The 13600-nt window shown below is 42.6% G+C and overlaps 1 protein-coding gene across 1 annotated transcript in view; it reads left to right on the top strand.

The window, feature by feature from the left end:
• Window positions 1-3833: 3833 nt before the first annotated feature.
• Window positions 3834-13600, top strand: part of LOC126460267 (uncharacterized) — a 79805-nt gene continuing 70038 nt past the window's right edge. The window contains exons 1-2 of the mRNA XM_050095911.1: window positions 3834-4110; window positions 6809-6951. Of these exons, the coding sequence (XP_049951868.1) occupies window positions 3834-4110; window positions 6809-6951 (420 nt within the window). The remainder of the gene's footprint in view (window positions 4111-6808; window positions 6952-13600) is intronic.

The following is a 13600-nucleotide window of genomic DNA, read 5'->3' as shown; positions in this document are numbered from 1 at the left end:
TATCATTCAGACATGGAAAACACAAATCGAAACTTCATTGAAATACACATAGTTTTTTGCGTTATGTCACCAATCAAATATCATAAATAAAATAATGAGACCCAGGATGAAAAAATATAGATTAAGAAGTGGGTACCAGCGAGATTCGAACCGCAGCCGCGTCTCTGATTCCCTCATGCGCTTACGCTAACCACAAGGCCACAATGAATTTGTTCGCATACATACTTAGAACATATAAATCATGTGCATAATACACGCGTAAAACTTCTCTCCGATTTTTCGGAATTGCCAGAGTACTGATCCTTACTACTTTCACACTATCTTGTTTCAATGGCCTACTCAAGGTGTACAAAGTTTGAGATAAATCCGTGATCCCAACATCGTGGCCTCCCCTTGTAGATAGGCTTAAACCTTACAAACTTTTCTCACTTTATTTCCAATTAATATTCTGTCATTGTATCACATCAACTACTCACACTTCACTGTTTGTTTTTATTCACTCACCGCATTACTTTTTCGGGTGCTCCCTTCGTCAATGAAAAGAAAGTGACATTCGAACACACAAACGGCCTTTACAGATGGATAGCTCCACGAGTGCGGAATTTCAGAACATGTCAAAAATGCTTCGAATGCTCCATAATGTTCGAGGAGTTTCCACACCATTTCAGAATGTTCTGTAGTGTTCCAGAATGATCTAAGGTGATGCTGTACGTTCCCGAACATTCTGTAATATTGCTGAATGTTCCATACTATTCCTGAACATTCCGTAACATCCTGGATCGGTGTGGAACATTACGGAATGTTGGGGAATGCTCACGGATATTCTACAATGTTCTGGAATGTTCTCGAGTACTCTCGAATGTTGTGGAATATTGTAGAAATTTCTAGAGGGCGAAAATTCCCAGGCGGTATATATTCAAAATCACGATCTTCAGGTAAAAACGGGAACCTTCTGATTGCATGGTGGATAAAGGGCTACCACAACATATAACTCCCATGAACTTACCGGGACTGGTTTCTGAGTTTTAGTGGCACGCATACTGAACACTTACTTTTATAATGTACGAGGGCTATCCACAAAGTACATTACGTTTTGGAATTAAAAATCAATGAAGTATTGGAAATTTTTTTTATTATATACAGAAGAAATCCACACTTAAATACTACTTTTCTACATAGTTGCCATTTAAATTAAGGCACTTATCGTAGCGATGGACGAGCATGGAAATTCATTCTTCGTAAAATTCGGCCGTCTGCACCTTCAACCACGTGGTTAATCAGTAACCCGGTAGAAATACGATTTTTGAGGATTTCCTGGAAAGAGGCATTACAATAAACTCTCAAAGGTATTGCCAAACTCTGTACAACCTCAGAAGAGCTATACAAAACAAGCGCTGGGGAAAGTTGGGCCCAAAGATCTTGCTGATTCACGACAACGCCCGGGCCCACACGGCAAATTCCACTCGTGAAGTTCTCGAATCTTTTAAGTGGGAGCTGTTTCCTCATCCGCCGTACAGTCCCCACCTGGCCCAGAGCGACTTACACTTATTCCCAGCAATGAAGAAGTGGTTGGCTATGCAGCGTTTTGATGACGACGCACAGCTTCAAGAAGAGGTAACCACGTGGTTGAAGGCGCAGGCGGCCGAATTTTACGACGAAGGAATTTCCAAGCTCGGCTATCGCTACGATAAGTGCCTTAATTTAAATGGCAACTATGTAGAAAAGTAATATTGAAGTGTGGCTTTCATCCGTATATAATAAAAAATTTTCCAATACTTTATATATTTTTAATTTCAAAACGTAATGTACTTTGTGGATAGCCCTCGTATGTTGATTAGGAGATAAACAGCTCAATCACTTTAATGTGACCACCTGTCAAAAGCCTGATTTAACGCCTATTGCAACCCAAATTGTGCAGGGGAAAAATCGGTGAGGTTTCGTAAGGTACCGACAATGACGCGGAAACATACTGACACCAGTGCCATACGTTAGGATTCTTGGTTGAGGATCCATCTCTAGGTTTATATACTGGAAATTTGGTGGCCAGTATCGAAACTCAGCCGAACACATACTTTCGTACTGTGACCGTGGCGCAAGAAAGACGACTGGTGGACGCAAGCGACGACACAACCTGTCACTTAGAAGTCAGACCTTGTGGGCCGATCTCAACGCCAGAATATGTAGAACGCTGCATGAAGAGTGCTTGCAACGACGAGAGTAGAGAACACAGACAACAAAGGACTCCACAGGCAATGCTAGGGAGACAGTTGACAGTTGGTAGGAGGTCCGGCAACAGCGGCAAAAACGGAGAGTAATAAATATATAATTATGACTATATGTATAGTCACCAATGTGTCACGAAAACAAGTATACATAATATATTAATATTGTATTGTAAGAGAATTGAGGATTTAGACGTCAGCATACGCTGCTTGTAAAGTAATCTAACATATGTAACATCACGCCATCTGAAGGCGAGAGGCTAAAACTGTTGCTGAGCCGCTCGGCCTCGGATGGCTAGTGCAGTGGATTGGGCTGAGAGTGCCAAGTAGCGAGAAGCTCCATATGTTCTGGACAGCATCGGTGATGGCGTTCTCTGAATCTAAACTCTTTTCGTAGCATTTTCACCTTCTTAATACATAGATGGTTAGTTTTAAATATTTCTGTTTCGTAATTAATTTTAAGCTTAAATGTGTTAAAGCTGCAAGGTTGTTAAATTTCGTTAAGGGAGGTAGGACGTCAAACGGGCCGACTTGCAGCAGGAGAGGCACCACAGGACATTTTAATTTCCACTGTCTATACTTTTACAAAAAATTTCGTAAAACTTTGTCAGCATGACCAGGAAGGATTCAGAATTCACACTCATAGCAGTGGACGTTCGAAAACATAAAGAAATAATTTCTTTTACATGTGAAATTTCATTATTTTTTCGCATACTAATGGCAGTATTTGTTGCTGTAGGTACACTTTTCTTCATAAGTAAGAGAGGTTCTTCGATGAATTGTGCACAGCATACAAACCATACTTAAAGGTGTATGAAACTCTAGAATTTTTCAAATCTATTAAAAACTGTGGTACAAATTGAAATAATTAACTACAAAATTTGTGTTTTTTCTAAACATTAAGTTTAAAAATACAACAGCTCATTCGTTTTTTCATATACTAAATAAATTCTAGAGTTGCATTCACCTGTAAATATGGTATGTACGCTGTGCAAAATTCATCGAAGAATCTCTCTAACTTATGAAGAAAAGTGTACCTATAACAACAAATGGAGCTATTAGTAAGTGAAAAAATGATGAAAGTTCGCACTTAAAAAAGAGTTATTTTGTTATGTTTCCGAACTTCCACTGAAATGAGTGTGAATCCTGAATCCTTCCTGGTGATGCTGACAAAGTTTTATGAATTTATTTGTAAAAATATAGACACGGGAAATTAAAATGTCCTGTGATGCCTCTCCTGCTCCAAGTCGGCCCGTTTGACGTCCTACCCCCCTTCAAATAAAAAGAAATGAAATGCGCTTCATGCTTGTGTATGTACACTTCAGTACTATGAAAACATATCCTGTCTTAGTAACTAGTCATCAGGTCATTTGTAAAGGCCAGAAAATATAAAAGAAATAATAAAAATCTTCTTCTATTAGGTTAATTGACGAATGTGGTGACAAGAAGTCCATCTGAAGCAGTAGTTAAAATGTGACATAAAATTTGCAAAAGCATAAACACAATGGGCCCCAAACGACTGCACAACAACAGATAAACGGTGAGGCCATTCACGTCTTCTCTCCGAAGCCTTAGGACGGCTGTTGGTTTACAGATATGGAGCCAACGCCGATGGCGCCGCTGGCAGACCGCGGGGCAGTCGGTGAATCCCCAGGCAGCGGAGTGTCGGGCCGCACGGTGCTGGTGCTATCGCTGGTAGGCGTCGGCGCGGGCCTTTTGTTGGCAGGCCTGGCGCTGGCGGCTATCCTAATCGGTGTGCGCAGGAGGCGGCTGCGCAGGGCGGGCGGGGGCCGCGCAGGGGCCGACGGTGCTTCCCCGCGCGACAAGGCGCCGCCGTCTTCGCTGCCGTCCTCCGACGACAATCCGGATGTCGTCCCGCAGAAGGAAGGTGAGTAGCAGCCCGCACTGGTGGCCGACTGCACGCTGTTGCTCCGGTTTGCCCTTGTTGATGCACCGTATGACCGGAATGTACCACAACATTACGTCTATACCTATAACTACTCCTGCATCTTTATTTTAATCATCATTCTTCTGACTGTTCTGATGCAGCCCGTCACCAGTGCCCCTACTGTGTCAACCTTTTCATCTCAGACTAACTATTGCCAACTGCGTCCTCAATTATTTGCTGACTGTGTTCCAATCTCTGTCTTCCTTTACAGTTTTTACTCTCAACGTCTCCCTCTAGTATCACAGAAGATATCGTCTGACATATTAACAAATGTTTCGTCATCCTGTCCATTCGTATTCTCAGCATTTTGCATATATTGATTTCCTTGACGATTCTGCAGACAACCTTCCACTTTTACCTTATTAGTCTACCTAATTTTCAGTTCTTCTGTAGCACTACGTTTCGAATGCTTTGAGTCTTTTCTGTTTCAGTTTTCCCAAGTCCATGTTACACTACCAAGGGACGACTGTGCTCCACACATACATTCTCAGAAATTTCTTCCTCAAATTGTGGGCTATGTTTGATACTACAGGACTTCTCTTCGTCAGGAATTTTGCAAACCAGCTAACAGTTTGTGGCGAAGGGTACACCTGGAACCACACTGATTCCTAGCCTCTCTGCCCCCACCCACTAATGCCTTTTCCTTTTCCGATCGTTAATAATGTCTGGGATGAACGACTGTTCGTCACATAGAGCCTGGGATGAACGACTGTCGGTAGCACTAATTCCATAATTTTCGACGTCTTATGCATTCCACGAAATGTTTCTGAAAGCAGTACATTCCGCAGTTCCTTTTCAAATGTGCACTCTGGTAATTTTAATATTTTATCCCTCTTCGCCAACTGTAGTCATGTATAATGAAATAGTAAGCAATCAGCTGCATCAAATAAATTTAATTTCCTTACCAGTTTCTGACACTTAGCGCTTTCCTCCGAAAGCTGTACAGGAAAATTCACCACCAATAGGTAGAAGTCAGATAACAGTGTTAAAATTAGAGACTAAAAGTTTTAAAAATGTCAAAAACTTAAAGAATTGTATATACCTAAGCCTATCGCATTATTTGCGAGTGTCAATAATTAAGTGCATACAGAAAAATGCAACGTTCCTAAAAATATGCAAGAGCAGTAAGTAATATAATACTAAATCCATTAATACAATACGACATCGTAGATACCTACAAGTAGTTCGCAGTGTCTGCATAAAACTAGTACACTGAGACCAACTTCAAGATATCCATGTTAGTGGGTGATTGTCTCCTTTTGTGGCGTGATGTCTGCACTTGTTTCACTTCGTGTACGACTTTTATGTGTTTACTGTGAACTACGCGTGGGCATCTAACAGCTCTTATTGTTCCTATCTATATTTTAGGACCACATCATTTTGCTGTAGGCATTTAATTATTGACGCAAGTAATGCGATAGGCATAAGTATGTATGTATCCATTCTTATCTTCATATTTTAAAAATTTTTAAAACTTTTCGTCCCTAATTGTAATTTTCTTATCTGACTCATACTTATGTGTGGTGTATTTTTCTGTACAGCCTTTCGAAGAAACACACTTAAGTGCCCGAAACTGATAAAGAATTTATTATTTTCTTATGCTCTGGCTATTTCAACAGTTAATTTCTCTGTGATGTAGAATATCCTTTCGTAGTTACATAACATTCAGAATAATTGCAATGACGCTGAGGAGAGTAAAAGTCTAATTATGCGTCTCGATTGTAGTGTTATACAGCAGTGATTTATGAACAGGTAAAAAGAAAGAAGAAAGATATTTATTTAAAGCTCTGATATTTCGCTTAGGAGGAGAATTCTCCTGATCAAGTGATCAGACAGACCGAAGAATGAGTAAGTGTGTAGAATATTGGAAAGGAAACAAGATTATGGGAAATAGTGTCAAAGAAGAAAAAATCTTCGCTAGGACATTTCGCAGGTATTGTCTGCAACAAAAAACTACAGTGGGCAAAGTGGGAGGAGCGACAGCAAGAGATAGAGACAGAATTGGAATGATACATGACATTAGAAGAGGAAGAACATTCTGACAAATGAAGGAGGAAGCTGAGAACAGGACACAACGGAGAGCCTCCAATTGAAAACTGTCATAGGAGAGATACACTAAGAAAGAAGTGTCTGCCGCTGGAATTTTTCGATCGTCTCCGTAAGAGCCTACTTAATTTTAAACATCCTGTTTTCCCGCATTGCTTTCATATAATGCTATCCTCCAAACGTAAATTCTAAGAAATTTCCTCCTTAAGTTGAGGACAGTGTTTGGTGCTAGTAGACTTGGTTTCATCACGAATGCCTTCTTTGCCTTTGGTAGTCTGCTGTTTATGTCAGATTGATAAGTATTATTTTGTTTTCGAAGTAGCAGTATTCGTTCATTACGAGGTTCCCAACTTTTAAGGTTATCCTTATAGTTATTTCTGCTACTCCTCGTTACTTCTCCTTTCTTCGATTCAGTCCCAGTCCATAGACTACAGCGTGAACATTATCCTGCTAGTTCCATTCTGTCAGCTACTGTAACATACTGTGGCATAAAACTGTCCCAAAAACTTCTTCTAACCTAAGATTTGGAACACTACAGACAGTATGAGCCTTTCTGAAGTTGCATGTTCCGTTTGTCGTCCGTGTGTTGCAGAGGCTGTGCTGCCGGTGGCGGACTTGAAGGCGCTGCAGCAGTACGGGCTGCTGCTGCAGGAGGCGCGCCGTCCCGCTACCCTGGTGGACAGCGCGGCACAGACCACCGTCGTCTACGGCGCCTCCTCCACATTCCCCATGACGGTCAGGCTCGCTCTCACGTCATAGCGTTCACAGTACTCTCTCAAACAAGCACACACACACACACACACACACACACACACACACATTGTGTGCTTGCCTCCAAATGGATACAGAAGAGGGGGCTTAGCACAACATTTCGTTTCTACGTTCATCCACCCCATTGCAAAATTGTTTGCATAGTCGATTTCTGAAAATTTAATTTTATGTTTCCGGAACTGGTAAAATTTATAATGCCAATGTTAATTCCGGATAGAATTAGGGCTATGCACATCAGACATGCCTTCCATTGTGATCAACGCCTGATGATCAGTACATAGACTTGGTGTCAAATAAACACGTATTATAGGGAAAGCTAAAGTAGAAGTATACCCTACCATTTTTACAAAATCTGGGCAAATTGATGTTCTTTGGGACAAGGTAATGTACGCAAAAGTAAACAAAGAGTGCATCAGAATAACGGGAACATCCTGAGAAAATTGCAGTAATAAATTTTACTTTGGTGTCTCGTTTTTTTATTTAGCTTTTTATTTAGTCTTCTCATTGGTTTCATTTGGCCCGCCATGAATTTCTCTCATGTACCAACCTCTTCATCTCAGAATAACACTTTGTTGTGTACATAGTTCCGCGTAGTCAGCGCGTACACAATTTCCGCATTAGAGCACGCCCCGCTAAGCAAACAGCGCAGGCGCAGCGCTCGTCCGTCTCCGCACTACGAGATGGCGCTGTCTGAGAGACGGACCAAATTCTGCTTCCGCCGATCCGCGTATTAATATGTCACGCAGCCAATGAGATTGCTGCTAACGTAGAACCTTTTCTCCTCCCGGATCACACTCGCGCAGTGATACCTGAACGTGCGAGGGATTATAACGAGTGTACAGACCTCCGATTAGTCAGTCTGCATTTGTCTGCGTTAGTCTGCATTAGTCTGCATCAGTCTGCATCAGTCTGAAACAGTCTGCATTAGTCTGTAGTCAAGTTTCAGTCTGCGCCTAATAAGGTTACCATATTCCTGTACATAGCCGTGAAGATAAATGAACAATACTTTGTCAAGTATCAGAGATATGTGAGAATAAGTTTAACGTAGAACCAAGTTAAGTTATTTTTATGCTTGTTATTATTTTAATAAACGTGTTTGAAAATTAATCAAGTTCTGTTTAAAGTTGGTCACCGTCAATCTGCTACTCTAAGCGTGCGAGTGGCATTTCTATCATCTGGCCTAACGGCAGAAGATAAACACGCCACGACAAGACCACGAGACATATTGCTGACACTCGCCTACTTCGCTAGAGCGACAAGTCAAATGATCTTATGGTGTGTGTACCGAAGGTATTACAGTACGCACACCACACACTTACAAACTACTTTCTCAATTATCTGCTTCGCGTATTCCTATCTCTGACTTCCTTTACAGCTTTTGCCCTCTACGGCTCGGTTTAGTACCATGGAAGACAGTTCCTGGTATCTTAACAGATGTCCTATGGGCCTGCACCTTCTCCTTATCAGTGTTTTCCACATATTCCTTTCATATTCCATTCCGTCTAGAACCTCCTCATTCCTTACCTTATGAGTCCACCTAATTTTCAAAATTCCTCTGCAGCACCACATCTTCGATTCTCTTTTGTACCGGCTTTCCCATAGCCCATGTTTCACTATCTTACAATTATGTGCTTCAAACGTATATTCTCAGCTATTTCTCCCCCAAATTAAGGCCTATGTTTGATATTAGTAGAACTCTCTTGCCCAGGAATACCCTCTTTTCCAGTGGTAGTCTGCTTTTGATGTCCTCCTTGCCCCGTCCGTCATTGGTTATTTTGCTACCTAGGTAGCAGAATTCCTTAACTTCATCTACTTGTGACCATCAATCCTGATGTTAAGTTTCTTGCTGTTCTCATTTCTGCTACTTCTCGTTCCATCCAGCAGAGCATTTAATTCTTTACCACTTTCACTCACGGTGGCCATGTCTTCAGCGAATCTTGATACCATTTAACCTTGAATTTTAATTCCACTTCTGAACCTTTCTTTTATTTGCATCATTGCTTCTGCGATGTATAGATTGAACAGTATAGGTGGATGACTGCATCCCTTTTTAATCTCAGCATTTTGTTCTTAGTCGTTCACTCTTATTATTCCCTCTGGGTTGTTGTACATATTGTATCTTACCCGTCTCTCCCTATAGCTTACCCCTATTTGTGACACCATTTCGAATAACTGGCACAATCTTACACTGTCGAACGCTTTTTCTAGTTCAAGAAATCCTACGACCGGGTCTTGATTTTTCTTTAGTCTCACTTTCATTATCAACCGCAACGTCGGAACTGTCTCTCTGGTGCCTTTACCTTTCCTAGAGCCGAACTAATCGTCATCTGACACACCCTCAGTTTTCTTTTCCATTCCTCTGTATATTATTCTTAAGAGCTACTTGGATGCATGACCTGTTAAGCAACTTGGGATAAAATACAATGAAAGAGCCGGAATGGGATTTTCAGTCTACAGCGAAGCGTGCGCTGATATGAAACTTCCTGGCAGATTAAAACTCTGTGCCGGACCGCGACTCCCCGACAAAGGTCCTGAGTTCGAGACTCGGCCTGGCACACAGTGTTAATCTGCCAGGAAGTTTCAGAATTAAAGTGGATTATATTTTGTAAATAATAAATCAATAGCATCTGTTTGCAGATTTTCCGTTAATTTAATGAATAAAGGGATTGGTTCAAATGGCTCTGAGCACTATAGGACTTAACATCGGAGGTAATCAGTCCCCTAGAACGTAGAACTACTTAAACCTAACTAACCTAAGGACATCATACACATCCATGCCCGAGGCAGGATTCGAACCTGCGACCGTAGCGGTCGCCCGGTTCCAGACTGTAGCGCCTAGAACCGCTCGGCCACTCCGGTCGGCCAATAAAGGGATTAGATGCACCCTACTCAGGAATGTACAACATTCTATCACAGTGGCTTTATTTTAGTAATGTTCTTTTTGGACCACTGTAGGAACTGACAGATGACAGAAGTGCTTCAATGTACGTCGTTACCGAGCAATAATCGGTCTGTCAACAGACCACCTGTCTACGTGGAGAAGCCAGCTGGAATCCCTGCAGACAGCGAGTATTCTCTAGCTCATCAGCAGTTCTGTATTTTATACTATTGCCAAGGTTCATTAAATAATTGTAATAATCAAAAATCACGTAAGGGGCGGGCATATTTTAAAAGTTACATACTAATACCACCTGGCCCACATTCTTTCCTGTTTTTCACACTTTTAAAACTGCTTGCAGAAATCCGCACAGCTATTATACAACTGATATCTTCCACTTTTAATTGTGCATCCTTTGTTTTCCACAATTTTGTGCAAAATTCTCTCCATCCAACTTCTCTAATTACATACTGTTCTCCAGTACCCTTCTCTGCTATGTGTAAGTTTTCCATAGTTTATAGGTACAAGTTTTCCTGCCAAGCACAGCTTCTTTTTCTACAGACTAAGACTACAAAAGTCATGCTATACCGCCTAATATTATGACGGACCTCCTCTTGCCGCGATTAGTGCAGCAAGTTGTCTTGTGACAGCCAGAGCGAGAGCACCAGCAGCAGCGAGTACTGTTTGTATAAAGCGTTTATTTTGCATTTTGTTTACGACCTTCCACTAAGGAAGGGATTCTATTTGTGTTTATCTGCTCTGCATAGTAACTAACAGTTCTTGATAAAACTTTACGTAGTTTTCGTGTTAGATTTCTTAGTGTTTTCTTGATCGTTTAGAACAGAAAGCGCCCTAAAACCGTCTTTTGTTTGTTTCGCGGCCGTTAGGCACTAGACACTTGAATCAGCAGTTGTCTTGTGACAGCCAGAGCGAGAGCACCAGCAGCAGCGAGTACTGTTTGTATAAAGCGTTTTTGTACTTATTTGCTGCGCTTAGCTTTTAAATAGTTTTTCTGGGAAAACCTAGCGTAGTTTTCGCGTCTCGTATTTCAGTGAGTGTTTCTTGATTATCAGAGTAGCTCATCAGAAGATTATCTTGGGAATTTGTCACCGTATAGAGTAGGGTAAACATAGTCATGTGTAGGGACTGTGGTTGTTGTGAGCGGACGCAAGGAGAATTGGCCACTCTTCGGGGGCAGATGGAGGCTTTGTCTGTTAGGCTCATCGAGCTCGAGGCGCAGGCGTCGGCTCGTAGTGGCGTTGGGGCAACTGTGGTGAGACCTATGCCTACTTCGGTGGCCTTGGAATCACATGGAACCCCTGATGTCGCTGCGTCTTCCGGCAGTGAGCATCTTACCGGTCAGCCATCACTCCAGGGTGAATGGCGGACAGTGGTGGGCTCGCGCGTGCCTGGCCGAAAGGCGAAGTTGGGATCTGGCCGCGTGGCAGCTGCCTTACCCCTTTCCAACAGGTACGGGGTGCTTCCTAGTGGTGATGACATCGTTTCCGAGCCACCACAGGATGCCTCGCCTGTTGGGCCAGTGGCCGATTCTCCGGCAAGGTCCCGACAGTCACAGAGGGCGGGCCTATTAGTTATAGGGAGCTCCAACGTTAGGCGGGTTATGGAGCCCCGTAGGAAAATAGCGGGTAGGTCGGGGAAGAATGCCAGTGTGCACTCGGTGTGCTTGCCGGGGGGTCTCGTCCGTAATGTGGAGGAGGCCCTTCCGGCAGCTATTGAACGCACTGGGTGTGACCGGCTGCAGATAGTAGCACATGTCGGAACGAATGACGCCTGCCGCTTGGGTTCTGAGGCCATCCTTGGTTCCTTCCGGCGGCTGGCTGATTTGGTGAAGACAACCAGCATCGCACGCGGAGTGCAAGCTGAGCTTAATATCTGCAGCATAGTGCCCAGAGTCGATCGCGGTCCTCTGGTTTGGAGCCGTGTGGAGGGTCTAAACCAGAGGCTCAGACGACTCTGCGACTATAATGGTTGCAAATTCATCGACCTCCGTTATTGGGTGGAGAACTGTAGGGCCCCCCTAGACAGGTCAGGCGTGCACTACACACCGGAAGCAGCTACTAGGGTAGCAGAGTACGTGTGGCGTGCACACGGGGGTTTTTTAGGTTAGAGGGACCCCCCTTGGGCGAAACGATAAAATACCTGACGGCTTACCAGAGAGAACATTATCATCGTTGATAAAGAACGTCCGTCCTCAGAGACCAAAAACAGGAAAAGTTAACGTAATATTGGTAAACTGCAGGAGTATCCAGGGCAAGGTTCCTGAATTAGTATCTCTTATTGAAGGAAATAGTGCGCATATAGTATTAGGAACGGAAAGTTGGTTAAAACCGGAAGTGAACAGTAACGAAATCCTAGACACAGAATGGAATATATACCACAAGGATAGGATAAACGCCAATGGTGGAGGAGTATTTATAGCAATAAAGAATTCAATAATATCCAGTGAAGTTATTAGCGAATGCGAATGTGAAATAATCTGGGTTAAGTTAAGTATCAAAGGTGGGTCAGATATGATAGTCGGATGCTTCTATAGACCACCTGCATCAGCAACCGTAGTAGTTGAGCGCCTCAGAGAGAACCTGCAGAACGTCGTGAAGAAGTTTCGTGATCATACTATTGTAATAGGGGGAGACTTCAATCTACCAGGTATAGAATGGGATAGTCACACAATCAGAACTGGAGCCAGGGACAGAGACTCTTGTGACATTATCCTGACTGCCTTGTCCGAGAATTACTTCGAGCAGATAGTTAGAGAACCAACTCGTGAAGCTAACGTTTTAGACCTCATAGCAACAAATAGACCGGAACTTTTCGACTCCGTGAATATAGAAGAGGGTATCAGTGATCATAAGTCAGTGGTTGCATCAATGACAACAAGTGTAATAAGAAATGCCAAGAAAGGAAGGAAAATATATTTGCTTAACAAGAGTGATAGGGCACAAATCGCAGAATATCTGAGTGACCACCATCAAACGTTCATTTCTGAGGAAGAGGATGTGGAACAAAAATGGAGAAAATTCAGAAACATCGTCCAGTACGCCTTAGATAAGTTCGTACCGACTAAGGTCCAAAGCGAGGGGAAAGATCCACCGTGGTATAACAATCATGTACGAAAGGTACTACGGAAACAAAGAAAGCTTCATCATAGGTTTAAGAGTAGTCGAATCATAGCTGATAAGGAAAAGCTGAACGAAGCGAAAAAGAGCGTAAAGAGAGCAATGAGAGAAGCATTCAACGAATTCGAACATAAAACATTGGCAAACAATCTAAACAAGAACCCTAAAAAGTTTTGGTCATATGTAAAATCGGTAAGCGGATCTAAATCCCCTATTCAGTCACTCGTTGACCACGATGGCACCGAAACAGAGGACGACCGAAGAAAGGCAGAAATACTGAATTCAGAGTTCCGAAACTGTTTCACTGCGGAAAATCGTAACACGGTCCCTGACTTCAGCCGTCGCACGGACGCCAAAATGGAAAATATTGAAATAAATGATATCGTAATTGAAAAACAACTGCTATCACTTAGTAGCGGAAAGGCATCCGGACCAGACGAGATACCCTTAAGATTCTACAGTGATTATGCTAAAGAACTTGCCCCCTTTCTATCAACAATTTATCGTAGATCGCTGGAAGAACGTAAAGTACCTAGCGACTGGAAGAAAGCGCAGGTCGTTCCCATTTTCAAGAAGGGTCATAAATCAGATGCGAATA

Source organism: Schistocerca serialis, chromosome 1 (assembly GCF_023864345.2).
Source record: "Schistocerca serialis cubense isolate TAMUIC-IGC-003099 chromosome 1, iqSchSeri2.2, whole genome shotgun sequence".
Classification (NCBI taxonomy): Eukaryota; Metazoa; Arthropoda; class Insecta; order Orthoptera; family Acrididae; genus Schistocerca; species Schistocerca serialis.
This window is presented reverse-complemented; position numbering and strand designations above follow the sequence as displayed.